This window comes from Mastigoproctus giganteus, chromosome 2 (assembly GCF_048544385.1).
Source record: "Mastigoproctus giganteus isolate SK-2022 chromosome 2, ASM4854438v1, whole genome shotgun sequence".
NCBI lineage: Eukaryota > Metazoa > Arthropoda > Arachnida > Uropygi > Thelyphonidae > Mastigoproctus > Mastigoproctus giganteus.
In genome coordinates, this window is record NC_143576.1 from 82,427,542 (window position 1) to 82,448,826 (window position 21,285).

General features: G+C 35.1%; 1 protein-coding gene across 1 annotated transcript in view; it reads left to right on the forward strand.

Moving 5' to 3' along the window:
- Nucleotides 1–21,285, forward strand: part of polybromo (protein) — a 702,481-nt gene that overhangs the window by 439,264 nt on the left and 241,932 nt on the right. Inside the window, exon 25 of the mRNA XM_090389959.1 lies at nucleotides 15,026–15,100. Within this exon, the coding sequence (XP_090246085.1) occupies nucleotides 15,026–15,100 (75 nt within the window). The remainder of the gene's footprint in view (nucleotides 1–15,025; nucleotides 15,101–21,285) is intronic.

A 21,285-nucleotide genomic window follows, 5' to 3' on the forward strand; every position in this document is an offset into this window, starting at 1 on the left:
AATGCCAATCATAATAACCAAACAAACATTTTATTGCATTTACATGTACAAACTGAAATGACAAGTTAACATAATAGTATTATGTACTGCAAATCAGCAAAATAAGTCTTCAATATTTTGTTGTTTCTCCTCGAGCTGCAATTACAGCCTTGCAACAATCTGGCATAGAGTTAATCATCTTCTGGATATACGGTTGCCCAATTTTGTGGTACCATACCCTAACAATGCTCTTCTGCAGCTGAATTTTACTTGTTGGGTTCTTTTGAACAATTTTAGATGACATTGTGTACCAGCAATTTTCAATAGGGTTTAAATTGGACTGTTGCCAGGCCAGTCCAACACTGTAATGCCAGCATTTCTGAGGTATGACTGCACCTTAAGGGGAAAAAAATGAGAGGAAACATTGGTATATGTTTTAAGCCTTGTGAGGAAGACAAGCTCATCATTAAATCTAAATAGCATAAAACTTACCAATTTTGCTGTATGGCAACGTGCTGAGTCCTGTTGAAATGTGCAGTTTTGAACATCTGTGTGGTAATCCCTAATAAACGGGTTTCAGGCACTTCTCCAAGATAGCAGTGTAGGTTTTTGGGGATACATAACTACACACTTATGCGTCCCCAGACCATCTGACCGGCGGGAAACTTTACAGTCAGTGTTATGTGGTCAGGATGGTATTGCCTCTGATTTTCATCTTCTGACATATTGCTTCCCATCTGAGCCATGCAGGTTGAATTTCGATTTGTCAGAAAAGATGACGGTGTCCCATTGTTCTTTTGTTCATGAAATATGCATTTTAGTCCAAGCAAGTTGCTTTTTCCTCATTTGTTGGGTCAACAAAGGCTTCTTCTTGGGCCGATAAGCATGCAGATCACATTCTGAAAGACATCTTTGGATAGTTCGTGCACTTTTTTTCAAACCAGAGACCATCTCAAAGTTCAATTTTAGATCTTTAGATCAGGAGCACTAGTATGGCGATTACAAAGGCATAGCTGTTTCAAATATTGAAACAGCTTGGGAAGGCGTAATCACTCTCTTACGGCCTGCTCCAGGTCTTCTCTTCACATCACCAGTTTCACACTTTAATTTCAGCACCCAGGATACTGTTGACTGGTGGCAGCCTATTTTAACAGCGATAGTACACATAGAAAGCCCTTCCTGGGACACGGCAACAGCCACACTTTTTTTTTTTTTTTTTCTTGGTGTCAACTGAACATATCTAGCCATGCTTACACCTCCACAAAACAGGATATTAATTAGTGTGTATACCCTTCTAACGCTGTATTTATAGAAACGGCTGATGCAATACCTTGCAATTACTATCTGATGCAATACCTTCGCTTTGCGGCAAACAAAATGACTGTAATCAAACAATATCTTATATGTTTCACTACAAATGTTACTTTTTTTAAGGTGATGCAATTTTTTTGTCTGCCACTTTACCTTACATCAGAGATTCTGTGCTGGTGTGTACAAGTACAGAATCTGGGAATGCTATTTTGTCACTCAAGTTGCTTTGATAAGAAGCATCAGACTCCTATCTTGCCCATAATTCCTAAATATATTATATATTATTATAGTGGAACCAATTTTCCCCCATTTATAGGTAACACCATGTTTCCATTAACCCTATTATGTTAGTATGGCTTTCAACTCTCGGGATTTAACTCACTGTATCACCTTCTTAATTTATTTGGTGACAAAGAGAACCACAGTCTTTTTTGCCAAAACTCAGTTTTGTTCTGCCTTTTTCTTTTCACAAAAAAATAGTAAAACTATGTTAAAAATGGATTTTTTTAAAAAAAAAACTGAATTTATTCTTATCTTCATAACAAACCAGCTGTCTGGTGTGCTAGAGTACATTGAAATATAGAAATGTGGGATAATAACCTCGTTCTCTAAGTGGGTAGAATTTTGTGGTATTTTTCAGAAGATGGATGGAAATTTTATTTCAAGAGGAAACGTGATTTAATCATGCATTGCATAGAAAGAGAGAAATTCAAAAACAGATGCATCATTTCATGGTGGTGATAATGTCACATGTGTCTAATGTTTATTTTGTCATAGAACATAAGCATCCTCTGAGATGTGCTGATCATGCAGATGTGTTATGAAATATAACACATCTGCATGTGTTAGAAATATGTTTCTTGATGGTGAAATAACAAAAAAAAAAAGTTGTCAAAGAACAAAAACAATAGGCATTTTGAGTGAATTTTCACAGATAAGGAAAGAAGAGGTAGTGGTAGCTCTGAAAAATGGATCATTTTCAGTCAAAGTGAAAAATGGATCATTTTCACTTTGACATTCTGGAAAATGGCAAAGTGATTCCAAGCTGTATTCCATTGTGGGAACTTTTTAAATTAAAAAAAAAATGTCAAATTGAAATCAGTTTGCTCTCAATGCCAGCATTGGAATACAAACCCTACAGGGTACAACACTGGATTTCTTCTTCTCAACAACTTGAAAGCATGTTGGATTCCTTCAAAACACTGTCACTTAGTGTTTTTACACCTACCTGAAATGGTAGGTCTAAAAACAAACTGGAATAACATTAAAAGATGATATTGAGCACCTGGTGGTAATATGCTGTCCATGTTATCTTATTAATTTGTATACTAAAAAGGAGCTGCATGTGTTCCTGTTAAAGTGGATGAATATTTGTTTGTTTACTGTTATCTAAGAAGAATTAGAAGTACTAAAACTTCCTCATTCATTTCACAAATATATCTGGTCTCAGTTCTAACCTCAGTGATATCCACTGCTCATCTCAGTTGTTTTTTTTTTTTTTTTTTTTTTATGAAAACTGCAAACATGAGAGGTATTAGAACCTACAGTTGAATGGGTTGCAAGTCGAAAAGGAGAAAGAAGATATTTGTTGGCATTAGACTTGAACGTCTGTAGATTGTAATTTTTGGAAATTATGTATGAAGGAAGGTTGTTCTGGAAAATGGAAGTTGAATGAATAGATGAAGAAGAAGAAAAGTTGGTTCTGTGAGTTTGAGGCTGGACAGTGAAAGGATGTTGATTAATCAGACTGCTTTGAAATAGAAAGCAGGAATTATAAAGCCTATTATGAAGAACAGTGCCCATTGAAGTATCTATAGAAAAGTCATGCAGCAGAAACAGAACATCTGTGGGACAGACAGTGGAGAGACTTTGTTAGAGATAGTCATTAATTAACCTAACTGCCCTCTTTTTAATGGAATCTGGAAGCCTGAAAGAGGTTCTAGAAACCTTCCATCTGATCTGCCCTACAATATTTCATGGTAGGGCAGATCATTTGGAAGGTTTCTAGATAGTTTAAGAGTTAGCGGTTAATTGAGTTTTCCATTACTTTAGCAAGAGTAGGAGTAATTGCAATGGAACAATAATTGGATGGGAGGTATTTGTCACCCTTTTTAGGAACTGGGCTGAATATGAGCAAATCTCCAAGCAGAAGAAAAAAAACACCTTTTTAATAGAAAAGGTGACACAGAACAGGAGTAAGTTCAGGAGCACAGGTTTTGAGAACAGGTGGAGAAATACCATCTGCACCTAGAGCTTTCTTGGCATCAAGATTCATCAAAATCCTTCTGGCATCTTTATGATGGAAGACCACAAGGAGGCATTGAATAAAGCATACAGGTAATGGACAGAGGTGGTTACTGCGATCATTAATACACGAGTTGAAGAAAAGTAGGATGCTAATAGATCAGCTTTATCCTTGGCTGAAGTGGCAAAGAACCGTGTAGTTTCAACAGAGATAAGAAGAGAGATGGGCAAAAGTTAGGTAAATAGCTTTGACAAGACACCAGACTGCTCAACTACCATTTGGACAAAAAGCAAGTTTTCTGCTCTTAGCTTGGTTAAAATTAATTTGGACTGATTAATAACTGCTTCACAATTGTTGGAAACTTTAGTGTAGGCAGAAAATAAAACTGAATATTTGGAAACAAGCCAATTACAATATGCAACATTCTTCTCTTGAACAGCCTTAGCACGTTTATTGGAAAACCAGGGTTTAGATTAAAGGACGAGATTTTGGATTTCATCCTTACAAGAATAATTTCACTCACATGATCTTAGCAAATGTTGACATTGAAAGTTTTGAAAAAGTAATCTGACCAAGGAAAAGAAGAAAAGAAATCTTGCAGATCATTCCATTTTGCATTCTTGTAATGCCAAACAACACCAGGTTGGGAATGGCCATGAGAGAAAGGCTCCATTAGAGAAGAGACCATCACCAAGTTGTAATCTGAAGTACCTAGAGGACCACTCACCTCAACCATGTACTTAGAAGGGTTGTTTGTGAGAAAAAGCTCAAGTGTGTGGTTAGGATTGTTTCCTACCAGAATTGTATTCTGGTAGGGAAATAAACAATCTGTGCAAACTAGAAAACAGAAGCCATCTGGAGTTGTGAACATTAAAATCGCCAAGAAAAATTACCAGCTAGGAAAGTTGGACTGGACTGGAAAGCTGTTGGGAAAGTTGGACTGGTCAAAGTTAATTTTCGAAGAGAGAAAGTCAAGGAATTCCAAGTGATTAGTGGAGTTGGGAGAACAAGGTGAATAAACGAGAGGCAACAGATGAATTTGAAAGACTGTGGTAGATAGATTTTATGCCAGAGGAGATCGAAAAGAGAAGATTCCAAATTACTAACTCCCTGACAGGTAATATCAGAATAATATGGACATATGCACAAATACCACCTTTGCATCAAAAGGAACTATACAGCAAATAATTTGGACAACTGGGATGAGCAGTGGTTGAATCAACCGATAACTGAGATTCTGTCAGAAAAAGTACGAGGGGTTTGACAGATTGTAAATGGAAATCATTGAGATTAGAATTGAGACCACTTATATTTATGAAATTAATGAGGAATTGTTTGAGAGGTTTAGATCTTTTTGCAGATAGGTTTACTGTTTTATTACTGAATATAACAGAATATAACTACTTAGGTTAAACAGAGTAAAGGTACCTGGTGTGGATGGGATCTATCCAGTTATATTAAAGGAGGTGGAAAAAGAATTAAGCAAACCCTTAGCCATAATTATGAGAGCATCCTTGGACACAGAAGTCCCCATGGATTTTGTGAATTGGGGATACATTTGCAGTCCCCACAGACTGCAAATGTATCCTCAGTTCACAAAACGGGATCAAAAGGTGACACAAGTAATTACAGACCTGTTAGTTTAACTTCTGTTCTGGGGAAAATAATGGAGTCACTAGTTAAAGAATCATTGCAGGATCATCTAGACAAGATTGCAGTAATAATTCAGACATATCATGGATTTGTTAAGGGAAAGTCTTGTCTGACAAATTTGATTGATACTATGATGTGGTTACAAAGGAACTGGAAGCAAAAAATAATTTTGACATCATATACTTGGATTTCAGGATAGCTTTTGATACTGTTGCACATGGAAAACTACTGTACAAATTGGAGCAGTATGGCATTAAGGATAAATTGCTGCTATGGATAAAGTCATGCTTGAGTGGGAAAAGGCAGAGTGGTAATCAATGGACAATGCTCTTTATGGACTAATGTTATTAGTGGAGTCCTCCAGGTTTCAGTGTTGGGCCTGCTGTTGTTTTGTATGTTTATCAATGACATTGATGAAGATATATCAGGCTTAATGTCCAAGTATGCAGATGATACACAGGTTGGCAGGGTTTTTAATGACAATAATGGCAGTGTGCTACTGAAATAGGATCTAGAAACGAAGTAGGGCAGATGGGCTGAGAAGTGTCAACTGAAGTTTAACATTGACAAATGCAAAGTACTGTATATGGGTAGAAGTAACCCCATAGATGTGTACCAACTGTGTAGTACTAAACGTAGGGTGGTAGAAAATGAAAAAGACCTGCGAGTAATTGTGCAGTCAGATATGAAGTTTTCTGAGCAATGCAGACAGGCTGCCAGAGAAGGTCTATTTCTTAATTCAGAATTATTGCTCAGAATTTCTCAGAATTTTTGAGAAAATTTTTTTATTAATCCTAGGAGGGGTTCTACTTTTTAATTGATAAATTTTTTAGCTTTTTTACTTATAGCAAAGATTAATACTGAATGCCATACGTACACTGAGTGATCTCTAAATTATGACCACCTACTTAATGACTATGTTGGGCCACCATTCAATGGATAACAACCACTATTTTGCCTAGGCATTAACTTTACTAGCTGTTTGAAGACATCCCTAGGGATCTGCAGCCATGCTACCTACAAGGCTTTTCACAGTGTTGGAATAGATTATAAATGTTTGTATTTCTTTTAAACATTGTTTTTGTAGAAGCGATATTATAATGAGAATTAATATCTGTATTTCGACAATTTGTTGTGCAACACAGAACATGTGCATAAAAGCGGTCACATCTCTTTTACTATATAAGTACAAAAAAGTTAACTCACTTAGAATTCAATTGTAGAGGCTTACTTGTAGTAAAATATAGTAGACATACATATATGGGGGTACGAAAATAGTAACGTGGTTTTTTGGGGGTACGCGAACAAAAAAGGTTAAGAAACACTGGAATAGACAAGCATGCCTTACTGGAATAGAAAGTAAACACTGGAATAGAAAGTATGCCTTACTTTCTATTCCAAAACATCCCACTGATTGGATTGAAGTCAGGCAAATTTGGAGGCTAATCAGGATGGGTGATATCTTCATGTGTTCCTCAAATTAGACATGCACAGTGTGGTCCTGATGAAATGGGATCTTGGAAGATCCCATTTCTGTCAAGGAAAAAAATGCAATATGGCAGGGTGCACATGGTCTCCTAAGATCTGCCAGTAGATCTCACCAGTGAAATGTTAATCCATACACACCAAGAGTCCTATTGCCAGCAAAATATGTTAATCAAGCACCTATATTAATCAAGCACCATCACCTGTCTGGATAACGGGCACTATACACATAGTGTTTGTATCAGGCACCACCAGTGGTTCCCCATGTCTACACCATAAGTACTCTTGTGAAGTAATGCAGTACCACTGTAAAAGCCAGAAAAGTGTTTGTGTGTAGTATTGTGTTGGGTTCTGTTGTTGTGTTCTGACATTTGGCCGCATAACCCGTTGTGGGACACCCCCCCCCCAGTTGCCCGCACACATCGTTAGGAGGTAGCCAGGCTTATCATTATTCTCTGGCTAGTCTCCATCAGGGTTGCCTGAGCTTTCTGGACAGAGACCAAAGGACCCTATGCACACTGGATCCATGAACTTGTGTTATTTGTGCTACAAACAAAGGTGTCCATCAGCACTAGCTATTTGGACTCGTCCGACCATCACACTCATTTCTAGTTCTCCTGTGTCCAACCAACATGTTGTTTACACCCAGAATTTGCTGTCAAAGATGATCAGCAGTGAAGAAAGGATGTCTCTTGGGTCTTCTGCCATGGAACCCCATATGTCTGTGTGTGCAGCCGCATCATCATTTTGGATATTGTTCTTGCATTCTCCATATTGTATTGTGATACTAACTGCACACAGTGACCTGTCATTGAGTCTGTACAGTGCACTGCACCCTTCGCTCACCACAAACATCCACTTTACATAATCTTTTATAGTTCTGTCCACAGGAGTTATTTTGGTTCATTAAACATTATTTTTTGGCCATGAGCAACTAACAAAACATGTCATTTTCGATACATGAACTCTCACGCTCATGCCTTTTTGAAACTCTGTGATATCTTTACTGCATCCCATAACTGATACTTTATCATTTTGACTTTAGCACGACCAGATGCAAATTACTGCTCCTCTAGCATATGGAGCTGTTCAGCTTTTTGTATTGCAAGTTATACAACATAGTCCATTACAGATGGGTACACAAAAATCAGTGATCACTGAGTGTAAGTTAAACATTGTTAATAAATCTGATATAGTATTATTGCATATATGCTTTTCATTTCTGGGCAACCATTGGTACTCTGCAAAAACTAAGGTCATATTTGGAATCAGCATACACAAATTCATAAAGAAACACTATGAAGATATGTAGATAAACAGGAAATTTATCAAGAAATATAGATAAACATTTTTGAAAATTTATTACATAGTGTATTTAAAGGAATTTATATGCAAAGTTTTTATTTTTAAGCCATTAGGTACTGTGCTCGATTATAGTTGGGCACTGTTTTCATTAACGATAGGCTGTGTACTGCAATCACAAATAGTTGAGTTAATAAAACTTTACAAATAACTGCTGTTATCTGGTGCTTTTCAAATAAACCATCAGTTGCAAATATCAGAAGTCAGAAACTTATAAAGTTTTTGTTTATAAACTGTGAATATAATGTTTGGCCCCCCCAAAACATTACTTATATTAACATTTGAATATAGAAGGTCAGCCGAGTTGCAGTTATATTCTAACTAAAAGTTTTATCATATATGTCAGATGTATATAAATCTGATATTGAAAATTCTTAAAATGTTTCGCTTGATGAAGTGCAGTGATGAGAAACTCCAACATATTGAGGTTAGTTCCAATTCTGACTAAGAAATTGAACTGAAGAAACAAAGGCTGGAAACATTCAAAATGAAAACGTCATAGAGGTGAGTTCAATCCTATATGTAAATTTGATGACAGCAGTTCAGAAATTAAGGAACTGTGTTTCCTGACAACTCTAGTAATTTGAAAGAGGTAGACTTTTCAGAAAATGTCTACAGAAATTGCAAAATTGTGTCAAAGAGACAATTATGCCATTACTATGATTGAAAATGTGACTGAAATTTTACTAATTAGGACAGTGGAAAGAAATATTCATTTCAGAAATTTATTACCATCTGATGCTTATGGTTTATGATAAGAAATTGTTTCTAGTGCTGATCAAATAATTGGCTTTTGAAATTCCTTGCCTTCTTTGAGATTATGAAAAAAATAATTCTTTTGTATACTAAGAATGCTACATTTTAGTCATATTGAGGAAAAAGAAAAAGGTGGTTATATGCAGAAGCTGAGATCTGTGCTGAATATTTTATTAAAATCATTTTTGGTACACTCTTTATCCTTTTGAAAAATTGCATATCATTGAGTGCCTACTTCTCTTCAAAGGACGACTTGGCATACAACTTCATTTGCACAAAATGACATAGGTTTGATGTAAAGCACTTTATTTTGTGTGATGTGAAGATTGGATATATACTTGATCTAATTGTTTATGCTGGATCTACAACTGAGCTTGCAGAAGCAAATTTAGGTGTAAGTGGGCCATTGTTGTGCATTTACTTCAGCCAAACCTAGATAAACATTAAGCCTGCTGCTTTTTTGAGGAAATGCATGAAAAGAAAACTAATTCTAGTAATACTGTTTCTCCTAAAACAAAGAGGATCATCATCTGCCATTTTCAATCCACTATTCCTGTAGTGGAAGTCCTCTCCAGCAACTTTCCAGTTCCTTCTGTTTGGTGTAATGGCCATCATTTACTACCCACAAGCACTTGAATTCTGTCCATCTCTGTTTTTGTCTTTCGGGTTTTCTTTTAGCTCTTCTTGGGTACCATTCTGTTATTTTCTTAGTATATCTGTCATCATGTCTACAAACTATGTGTCCTTCCCAGGTCCATTTCAGTTCTTTAGTTTTGATGTGTCCTTTACTTGTGTTTGCTGCCTAATCCACATTTCTCTTCTTATCCGACAGTCTGATTCCTAACATGATTCGTTCCATTCTTCTCTGTGTGGTTTCTGCTTCTCTTCCATTCTTTTGGTGAGTGCCCAAGTTTCACTTCCGTAAGTCATGATGTGGAGTATACATTGGTTCATTATTTTAATTTTCATACGAATTGATGTATTGTTCCTCAGTATTTGACTATATTTCCAGAATGATATCCGCTAGAAATTTATTCTTCTCTTGACTTCCAGCCATATATCATTATTACAGCTAATGACTTGTCCAAGTGTCACTCACACACCAGCAAGACTTTTGTGGATATATTTGATGATTGTTTTCTACAGCAGCATGTTCGAGAGAGTAACACTCTTGATCTGATTATCGGCAGTGATTATTCATGCATTAAGAATCTGCAGATAAAGGAACTGCTGGGTGACAGTGATCACAATATACTGATGTGGAATTTACTTAAAGATGTAACTACCATCAGGGGTAAGGGGAAGGGATTTTGCTTTCGTAAAGATGACTACAGTGGTCTCAGATAGTTTTTAAATTCCATACAGTGGGACCAACTGATGATGTTACCAACAGAAAATTCTAAATGGGATGCATTCAAGGAATTAATCTTGAAAGCTACTAGGCTTTTCATACCAACTAAGAAATACTGTTCAAGATTTAGGCCTAAATGGATGTCAGATAACCTAGTGAAACTTGTGGCAGGGAAGAAAAATGCATGGGTTGCATATAAATTATCTGGATACACAGATGCCTATGGTAGATATAAGATAGTATGTAATCAAGTCACAAAGGACATTAGGCAAGCAAAGGCAGATTACAAGAAATCTTTGAAAACAATGCAAAGAAAAACAGTAAAGACTTCTTTACTTATGTAAACTCTATCCAGTTATATTGGAGGAAAGGGATGAATCAGATTGTCCACTTGACATCGACAGTTCGATTGTTGATGAACCTGCTCAGGTAGCTGACAAACTGAATGAGTATTTTGCATCTACATTCATACATGAGGAGGTCTGTAGGGAAGTGGAGGCCAGAAGCTTATCAACTGTGGCAGGGAGCTAAATTATTTTGTAATAACTGTGAGCAAAGTGGAGCAGAAATTGTTGAAATTGAACACAAGAAAGGCACCTGGGGTGGATGGGATCTATCCAGTTATATTAAAGAAAGTAAGCAAACCCTTAGCCATAATTATGAGAGCTTCCTTGGACTCGGGAGATTCCCATGGACAGGAGATGTGCAAATGTGTCCCCAATTCATAAACAGGGGTCAAAGGGTGACACGGTTAATTACAGACCTGTTAGTTTAACTTCTGTTCCTGGGAAAATAATGGAGTCACTGATTAAGGAAGCGATGCAGGATAATCTAGACAAGACTACAGTTATAGTTCAGACACAGCATGGATTTGTTCAGGGGAAGTCTTGTCTGACAAATTTGATTGGTTACTATATTGTGGTCACAAAGAACTAGATGCAAAGAATAATTCTAATATCATATACACCTAATTCTGTTTTTACACGATAGATACGTTCCTGAAAAATACGTGTAAAAAAAATTCGTGTAAAAAAAGACATTGTATTTATGGAAGGAAAGACGATTGGTTCCGGATCTAAAAAATCAGTAAAAATAATTAAAAAAAAAACACATAAAAATATTCTTTTTAAGCTTATTATTTTATTTCAACAAAATACACATGTAATAATATGTAATGAAAATGTATTAAAGTAAATTTGTATGCATATGAAATGAAAAAAATTCTTCATGAACAAAAAAAATCTGTTTTACACATAACAAGATTTTATTCATTTTCACTTTCTGATAATAAACGGCGCATACGTTTGCGTACGACTGGAATATCACTAGAAATGTTGTGGACATGGTCTTCTTCCTCTATTATGAAATTCTATCTGTGATCTCTTGAGAAAAATCAGCACGAGTCTCCTCTGGTGCTGATGTTTCACCGGTTTTTACGAACGAATTCAGTTATTAATCGTTGTGTTCGTGTTTTGGTTAGGCCGTTATATAATTCTCTGTAAGAGGCTGTCAACAACTTCAGTTCACGTTGAAACTTCCCAGCGCGTTCTTCATTAGGGTCATGTTTGACAAAATGATTACCTAATTTTCTGGCCAGTTCCAGACCTTCTTTTATTAAATCTGCATTTAGAACAGAATCATTTTCTTCATTATCACTACGTTCTGTGGGATAAGGAGTCCCAAGGACAACCTCTAATATTTCATCTTCGCTTAGGGCTTTGTCGGTTAACAATTCATCAATATCTTCAAACGATAGATCATCGAATCCTTCTCCACCAATTTTGTGTGCCATTGTAATGATGTTGGGAAATTCGGTCGTATTAGGGATGATGGGATCTTTGCTTTTTACACATTGTGGCCAAACCGCTTTCCAACACGCATTTAAAGTTGCTGGTTTTAATTCAGTTAGCGCTAATCCAACTTGATTGATACAATCCATAATTGAGAATTTCTTCCACACATTAATGACTGTTAGTGTTTCATCATTCAGTTTGTCCAAAACGTGTTGGAATGTTCGTTTTACGTAGTATGTTTTAATTGTCGCAATTATACCTTAGTCTAGCGGTTGTATCAAAGATGTAGTATTAGGTGGCAGAAATAAAATTTGTATGTTTGGGTGTTCCAAGACAGGATGGCCGGGTGCATTGTCAAGAAATCAGAAGAACTTTAAATTCGAGACCTTTCAAATTCATATAACATCTGACTTCTGGGGTGAAACATTTGTTGAACCATTCTGTAAAGATAGCAGTTGTCACCCAGGCCTTCTTGTTTGACATCCAGTGAACAGGCAGTTTATTGATATCTACACCTTTCATTGAACGTGGATTTAGGGCTCGATTTACCAGCAGTGGTTTCAACATACGATCTCCTGAAGCGTTGGAGGAAAATAACAAGGTCACACGATCCTTAGCTACCTTAAAACCACCAGCAGTTTTCTGCGATTTGGCTACATACGTTCTGTTCGGCATTCGTTTCCAGAAGAAACCAGTTTCATCTGCATTCCACACTTGATCAGGAGTGTATCCTCCGTCTTCAATAATTTTTGCAAGTTCCTGCGGGAATACTTTAGTGGCCGGTTCATCTGCAGATGCAGTTTCACCTTTAATTTTTATATTGGGAAGAGCATTCCTTTTAAGAAACCCTATCATCCAACCTGTACTCGCAGAAAATTCATACTTTCTGTTTAACTTTCTGTTTTTTGTTTGAGATGAAATGCTTGGCTTCTTTTCTTTAATCTGTCTATAAATTCTTAGTGCTGTTTGCTTGATGGCATTTCCATCTACTGGTACTCTTTTTTGTGACTGATCTTCTATCCATATTACCAGAGCCTTTTCCATTTTTTCCTTGACAATATCTCTTGTATATGATGATGAATTAACACTTACTTTTGTTCCAGAACATACCGACTTCCTAATTGCAGCTTCATTTTTCTTAATAGTTCTTACGGTAGCTTCATGTACACCAAAATGCTTTCCTACAGACGTAGCCCCTTGTCCAGTTGCAAGACGATCTAAAATTTGAATTTTAAGTTCCAAAGAACTCGCTTTCCTTTTCATTTTGGTAATAGGCGAATTATTCGACATTATATAAGGGCTACCGAAAAATATCTCAGTTATAGTTAATAAAAAAAGTATGAAAAATTTGTAAACTTACAATTTATTGACTATAGGCAAAATTAATAAATTTATATGTGCACAAATTTCACTAAAGATTCTTTCACTTTGAAATAGAGCTTATTACTAAATATCTTTCGAAGATACAATGCACGAATACCGTAGATGTGCACCAAATTCAATAAAAACGTTGATGATTCATAGATACCTAGACGTACACATTGGTAACCAAAAGCACTCATTTCAAAACGCACACACTAGCTAATCCATCACACTAATAAATAGCTGATAATCACACTAATCTATTGGTGCGTGTAATATAGAAATGATACTAATATGCCACAAATAAAAAAAAAATTCTTAGAATTTAGGCAAAAAAAATTCATAGAAATCGTGTTAAATCAAAATGACTCGTGTAAAAAGAGATTGAAATATTTATTTTGAATTCGTGTTAAATCAAATTCGTGTAAAAAAAGTTCGTGCAAAAACAGAATTAGGTGTATTTGCATTTTAGAAAAGCTTTTGATACTGTGGCACATGGAAGACCACTGTACAAATTGGAGCAGTATGGCATTAAGGGCAAGTTGCTACAATGGATAAAAGGTTGGTTGAGTGGGAGAAGGCAGTGAGTGGTTATCAGTGGACACTGCTCTTCATGGACTAACATTATTAGTGGATTAATATCCACTAATAATGTGGATCAATATCCACTTCATATCATTATTATATGATATGAAGCTCTCTGAGCAGTGCAGACAGACAGACTAACAGAATAGCTCATGGGATTTTGTCAACGATATACAAGAATTTTGCTAGCAGGGATAAAAAGGCGATTATCCCATTGTATAAGGCAAAGATTACGGCCTCATTTTTGGAAGGATGTAGAGCTGCTAGTACAGAGAAGGACAACAAGATTGGTGAGGGAGAACAGAGGGATGCTCTTATCAAGAAAGGCTTCAGTTGTACAAATTGCAACATCTGGAGACTAGTCACCTGTGAGGTGTTGAATTGCTTTTAATGACTTTAGAAAATGCAATGCTGATGGGATTCTTTCTTTTGCTCAGACTATGCACATGAGGGGGCATAAATTGAAATTGAGCAAAGAGGGTTCGGCGAACGGGTGGTATATAAGCTGGCTTTCTTGCATCATTTCCAATATTAATGCTAATACTAAATGTGCCATTTTGTCTGATGACTACGTTGAAAAAGTCTACATTGTTGTCTGTTTCAGCTTTCTATCAACACTACTTCTGGATGAATACAAATCTTTTTTATCCCGCGCCCCACATATTTCCATATTTCATATTTCCACATGTATCATCCATAATCATTTTTTTTTTTTTTAGCATTTTTGTTACATTTTCAGAAAAGTCAACCCTTTTGCAAAAATAACTCAGGCCATGGGAATATTAACTTTGAAAATAACTCAGTACTTTACTTGTTTAAAAAAAAAAAAAAAAAAAACCTCAAGATTCCATCAACGAACACTGTACAGAGAGCCCCTATTGGAAAACTCACTCTCCTGAGGTCACATATTTGCCAGATTTCCTTATAAAAGATTAATCCTGAAATTGCTATTATTTAAAATTTTCTTTTTCTTATTACATATATAAATTTCAGTCTTAATTCCATCTATTAGTAAATCATCAGTGGTTTTAAAATATACTAATTATTTTCTAATAAAAGTTTATTAAGTTTAATTTTAATAATTGCAAAAAAGTTCAAGTTAAGTTAATATAATTAGTTTTAGATATATGTTTTTATTTTTAGGGTTTTGCTGATAAGGATATTTATGTATGCGAATCTCGTTACTCAGCAAGGGTCAAGGCATTTAAAAAAATTAAAGTAAGTTTTTATATGATGAAAAAATGAAAGTTGTTTTAATTTGTTGATGGATTAATTTTGTATTAAATTGTATGCTTGGTAATCTTGAATTTGAAAAAAAAAAAAAATTGTAATTAACAATTTTAATCTTGAAGAGCCAACCCATAATTTTTAATTATTTATATACTTTCTCTTAAAGCTCTATGGCAACCTTATTTTAGCTCAAAAGTGAATGGGAAGAAATCGCTCAATCCTTTGTAAATGCTAAAATAATGATTTTGCTTATGATGTGATGTTTTTGTTGATGATTGATGATTAATATTGTACAACTAAGTCTCTTTTGATGAAAAGCAAGTGTATCTCAGTTGATATGGATCAAAAAAAAATGTCAGTTAGTCTAGCAATCTGTGGAACAGTTGTTTTCTTAGGTGAGTCATAAAGTATCCCCCTCATTGTCTCTGAATGATGCATTGCCATCCCTCCATATATTGTATTTGCTCCTTAAATTCTTTTAAAATACAGTCATCAGCTGCATCATGTACAGGAAATAATTGAATTAATTCTTAATTTTTTTAATCATTGTAAATTTCTTTACTTCATTTTAATCTCTACTTTATTTAAGGTTTCCTTGCTGGGTTTATAATCAGATCCTCCTTGTACAACATTAACCCATAAATGCATGAATTTTTGAATTCTGTTATAATACAATAGAACCCGGATAAGAAATTCGTACATAAGAAGTTTTCCCCTATACAAGGTTTGTTTCTTAATTCCCATTAACAACTCTATATATTGTAATGTATTATTTTCCAACATAAGAAGTTTCCCAGGTAAGAAGCTTTCCTCCATAAGAAGTACATTATAATGAATACACCGTGTATTATTGTAATTACGTTTTCCCACTTAATACATTTTTTAAATATAGAAATTCTTTATTTTTATATTAAAAAAATTAAATAATATAAATACTTTGGTAATCAAACAAGTTAATGAAAAGCATAGTTTTTTTTAAAATCTCATATTGTGAATGCTTTCACAACGATTGCCCTGATATTGCACGACCTCATATAGGCAACACTTCGCCAATGGAAAAGACTAATGTTACTTTGCAGATATTCTCTGCAGATACCATCACCACCCGAGTGGTGGTGGTATCTGCAGAGAATAAATTTTTTAAATATTTAAAAATTTTTTAAATACCCGAGTGGTGGTGGTATCTGCAAAGAATAAGTAACATTAGTCTTTTCCATTGGCGAAGTGTTGCCTATATGAGGTCGTGCAATATCAGGGCAATCGTTGTGAAGGCATTCACAATATGAGATTTAACAAAAACAACGCCATTTCACCTACTTCAGTGATTTACCACAAACTAAAATGATGCTCTGCACTAACTTGTTTGATTAGTGAATTTTCCATAGTCTGAGGCTTTCAGTCCTAAATTTTTTTTTTAGTTTGATATAATGGAAGTGACATATTGTAATTGTTTTCATCGATATCCATAATTGGATATTGTCGACCATGTGAAGCGTTTGCTATTACTTTCTGATGGTTTTGAACAGTTCTGCATTACTTAGTGGATTGTTGCTGTGTCTTATTGTAATTGTGAACTTTTTAAAGTATGTTGAAAGCCATATTTATAATACATGTAACTCTCGTATAACACGGTAGTTAGAGTCCTATAAAATCTCATGTAGTGCAAAACAGTTTTATATGGGACTAAGAACCTGTACAAAAAGGGGGGTTACATTCCAAAAGCTAACAAAAATACACCATTTTTGTATAACTATCGGAAACTTAATTTTTAATAAAAATAGTAATCACTGAACAAACGTCCGGTGATACGTATATGTCAGATAACGTACATTCATTTAATTTTCTTCCTATTCATTGCTGTTAAGCACGGTCAAATGAAAATATTTTCTCTGTTGCAGAATATCTTCACCTTCTGAATTTTCTTCTGCAGCAACAAAAAAGATTTTGTGTATCTTCTGTTTAAAAAGTCAGTAATCTTGCGTTTGTTTGCTTTTGCTTGGTAGATCTTTGTAAGTTTCTTGGTATGGAGCATGTGTGAAGTTCCTTTTGAACTTTGTGCTCCTTTCAGGTTGAAGGATCTGCATTCAGAAAATAAGATTCTAATTGTTTGGCTAAATTTATGCCTTCCCATATGCTTTTTAGTGTAAAATTTGGAACTTCATAATTTTCATCTGTGCTATCATCTTCTGAATTGATTTGGTTTACCTCCAATGCCATTTCCACCAAATCTGCTTCACCAGCCTCTTTTTCTACCAGTAACTCTTGAACATCTTCCATAGTCATATTATCGAAACCATCTCCTCCTACCAACTTAGCAAGTTTACTATCACACTTATTCCATTTTCTGCCGGTTCGACCATATTTCCTGATTGAACTGACTCTGGCCATACATTGTTCCAACATGTATTTAATGTTGATGGTTTTACTCCTTTGAGTGATAAAGCAATGATTCCGATACATTCTGATAAATAAATTGAAAAATGTTGTACGGTCGACAATTGAAAAATGTCTTTTGAGTGGTGCTTTTTACTTCCTTAGGCAAAATTTACGTAGAGCTGGAATTTAATTCACGACAAATAAATTATTCTAATACAGTGCTTAAGAACGTTTAGTAAGACATACATGGAAATTGTACACCAAAATTGAGCGACTTCGGTATGAACAGAAAACTCAGTACACCATCATTATGGGGTACTTCAATGCTAAGGTGGGAAAGCGACAAAAAAGCACAGAAATGGAACTGTAGGAAATTTTGGAATTGGTAAAAGAAATGAAAGAGGTGAAAGACTTGTGGAATTTGCAGAATCTCAAGGAATGTCAAGGAGTGCCAGTAATGAACACTTTTTTCAAGAAAAGGGTGAACAGAAAGTGGACATGGAAAAGCCCAATGGATTAACAACTAATGAAATTCACTTCATCCTCACTAAGCAGAAGATATATTGTGAACAATGTTACCGTCCTGAACAAGGCAAATGTTGGAAGTGATCACAGAATGGTAATATGCACACTTCATATAAATGTAAGAAAAGAAAGGAAAAAACTTGACTTGAGTAATTAATACGAAGGTCTTTGAGATAACAGAAGAGGAGAAAAAGCAGTTTATACTGGAAGATAAGAACAAGTTTGAGCTTCTACAGACCTTTCAGGACCAAGATATCAACAAGAAATACAACAACTTTCTGAAAGTGATTAAACCCGAGAAACCTGTAAGTAAAAAGAAATCCAAAAAAGAAAAAATTAATCAAGAAACACTTGTCATGATGAACCGAAGACGACAAATGAAGAGCAAGATAAACACTGACAAAGACAAAATTGAGTATACTGAGTTATGAAGCCATTAGAAAGATACTCAGAGAGGACATAAGAAGATTTAACACAAGAAAAGTAGAACAAGCGTTAAGGGAAAACAAAGTACTTAAATCAGCAGTCATGAGCAGTTTTGGACATCGAAGTTATACAGAGAGACAAATGATACTGAATCTGAAGAATAGTGATGGTATACTTATAAATAGCAGAGAAGGCATAATTCAAATAGCAGAAGACTACAGTATTTTATAAGGAGTAAGGGAACGATGCCAGCAGTGGGGAAGATGGATCACAAATTTGAAACACATAGTACATGATATTCTTCCTGAAGAAAATGAAAAATCAAAAAGTCCCAGTGAAGGTGAAGTTACTGTAGAGTTGTTAAAATTTGGAGGAAGAGGCATGACAGAGAAACTGGCAAGACTCTTCACAAAATACATTAGCAAAGGCATGACCCCTAAGAAGTGGAAAAATGCAATCGTAATTTTGCTGCATAAGAAAGGAGACAAATCAGAAATTGGAAATTATAGACTAATTAGCTTGTTGTCTCACATTTACAAGTTGTTCACAAGGGTCACCACTAACAGATTAGAAAGAATACTTGATGAGAATCAACCAAAAGAGCAAGCCGTCTTTATGACAGGATTCTCAACTACAGATCGCCTTCACATAATATCACAGCAAATGGAGAAAGCAAATGAATATAAAGCACCATTATGCCTGGTATTTGACTCCATACATTATAATTTTGAAGAAATTAGATGAGAATGCTACATCCTTTATTAGATTAGACCAGCATTTCCCAAACTTTTTTAGTCACGGAACACTTTTCATCTCACAGTATATTTACGAAACACAGGTTTAGCGAGAGCCAAAAAGCTGTTTGCTAATATTTTATTACATACGACACACTGTGCATCAGGAGCATCTTTATTTCCAACACATGTAAAGCTGAAATTCAAATAACTGTCATCATACAAAGGCTGCAATTGTTCATCCTCACTTTGAACTGTGACAATATTGTTTTTGTTTTCATTGACCACAGTTACAATATTAGAAGCACTTGTTTCTCCTTTTAAAGTTCCTTTTTCACCCACAAATCCATGGTCATTTATTTTAAAATAACTAGGGGGCTTTGTCCCCTGCTCGCTGTGCTCACTTCTTTTGATAAAATAAAATACTTACAGATGCTTTCGACACTGTGTGTGTGTGTCTCTTTTCCTTAGCCTATGAATACGTAAATACATTACATATGGAAATCAAGAATGGTACTGTGTAGTCATGCTTGATAAAGCGCATGCACGAGGTTTATCTAGCATGATCACACTAAAACAGAAGCTTGTTTTACCACAGTAAAACAAGCTTCTGTTACGTAATTTAGTATTTGTTACATATTACCACGTAACCCGCACCCCTCGTCTCCCATTGGCTGAATAAATATCACTAGGTGAAAAATTATTTTAATGTATAGAAATATATTTCAAAATACTGATAATTATCAAAAGAAATTTATACAAGGAAGTGAGTTTAGTTATGATTTCGGTTCGCTTACCCCTCTCCTTCATCACGTGTACTCCAGGCTAAATTGCTTACGAATGCATATTAGATCACTACATTGCTACTTTTTCGTAGATATCATTACCTCTACACGTACTTCTCTATGCAAAAGCCCACCAGAATAGTGTTGCACAGTCTATTTGATTATTAGTCTATGCCAGTATATTAATAACCAAAAAAAAATTGTTAAAAATTATAATGATACAAAAGTGGTGTACGTTACAAATATGCAAAATTTATTTATTATTTTTTTTAAAATTATTAATTATGATTTTTCATGGAACTCTTGTTCGCATTTCACAGAACACTCATTCACATCTCACGGAACACTAGTGTTCTGCAGAACACAGTTTGGGAAACGCTGGACTAGACAAAGACCATTAGCAAATATAAAATTGAGAAAGGAGTTCAGCAAGGAGACACAATATCTCCAAAGTTGTTTACTGCTACTTTTGAGGATGGTTTCAGAAGATTGGACTGGTCACAGAAAGGAGCTGATGTGAATGGAGGTTACCTAAACCAGGGGTGGCGAACCCATGGCATGCATGCCCAAAGTGGCATGCATACAAATTTTTTGGACATGCAGAAGTCAGAGCCTCCCAAAAAAATTCAAACTTCATACAGTGATTTGTTTGAAGTCGGAGTGGTGAGGTGTACTGATGAAATTAAGAAAAAAATTCATATATTTCATAACATTTATTCAGAACATAAGTTATTGGTAAAGTTATATGAGATATATTATCCACAGTCAGTATTTAGAGTAGCCTCCTTCATTGTCAATTATGGTTTGCATGTGGCGTGGAGATTATTCTTAATTAATTCCATAAATTCAAATAAATATTTTAATTGCTATTTGCCCTTTACAGATTGTTTAGAATGTCAGCACAGCCAGCAAAGGAACAAAAATGTTCAAATGAAGAGGGGAGTAGTAGAGAACTTCAGAAATTTTGGAGTGAAAGATTGCTTATATTAAGAAGGATAATAAAGCATTATGCATTTTGTGTTCTGAAATGTGAGGGTAGCTTTTTAAAAGATTTAACCAATTTTGCCACGAACCCTTAAAAAGATTTGCCACCTAAACCATTTATGATTTTCAGATAATGTCATGAACATACACCACAATCCCAAAGAATTAGAGGAAAACTTAACCAGTTATGCAGAATTAGTAAGGATTTTGGACTAAAGATGGATATAGCTAAAACAAAAGTAACGATGAACAAGTATACCGCAGAAAGGGATATAATCGTCTAAGGAGTAGAAATTGAAAAGGTGGATTTATATACTTTTCTTGGACAAGTCATTAGCTGTAA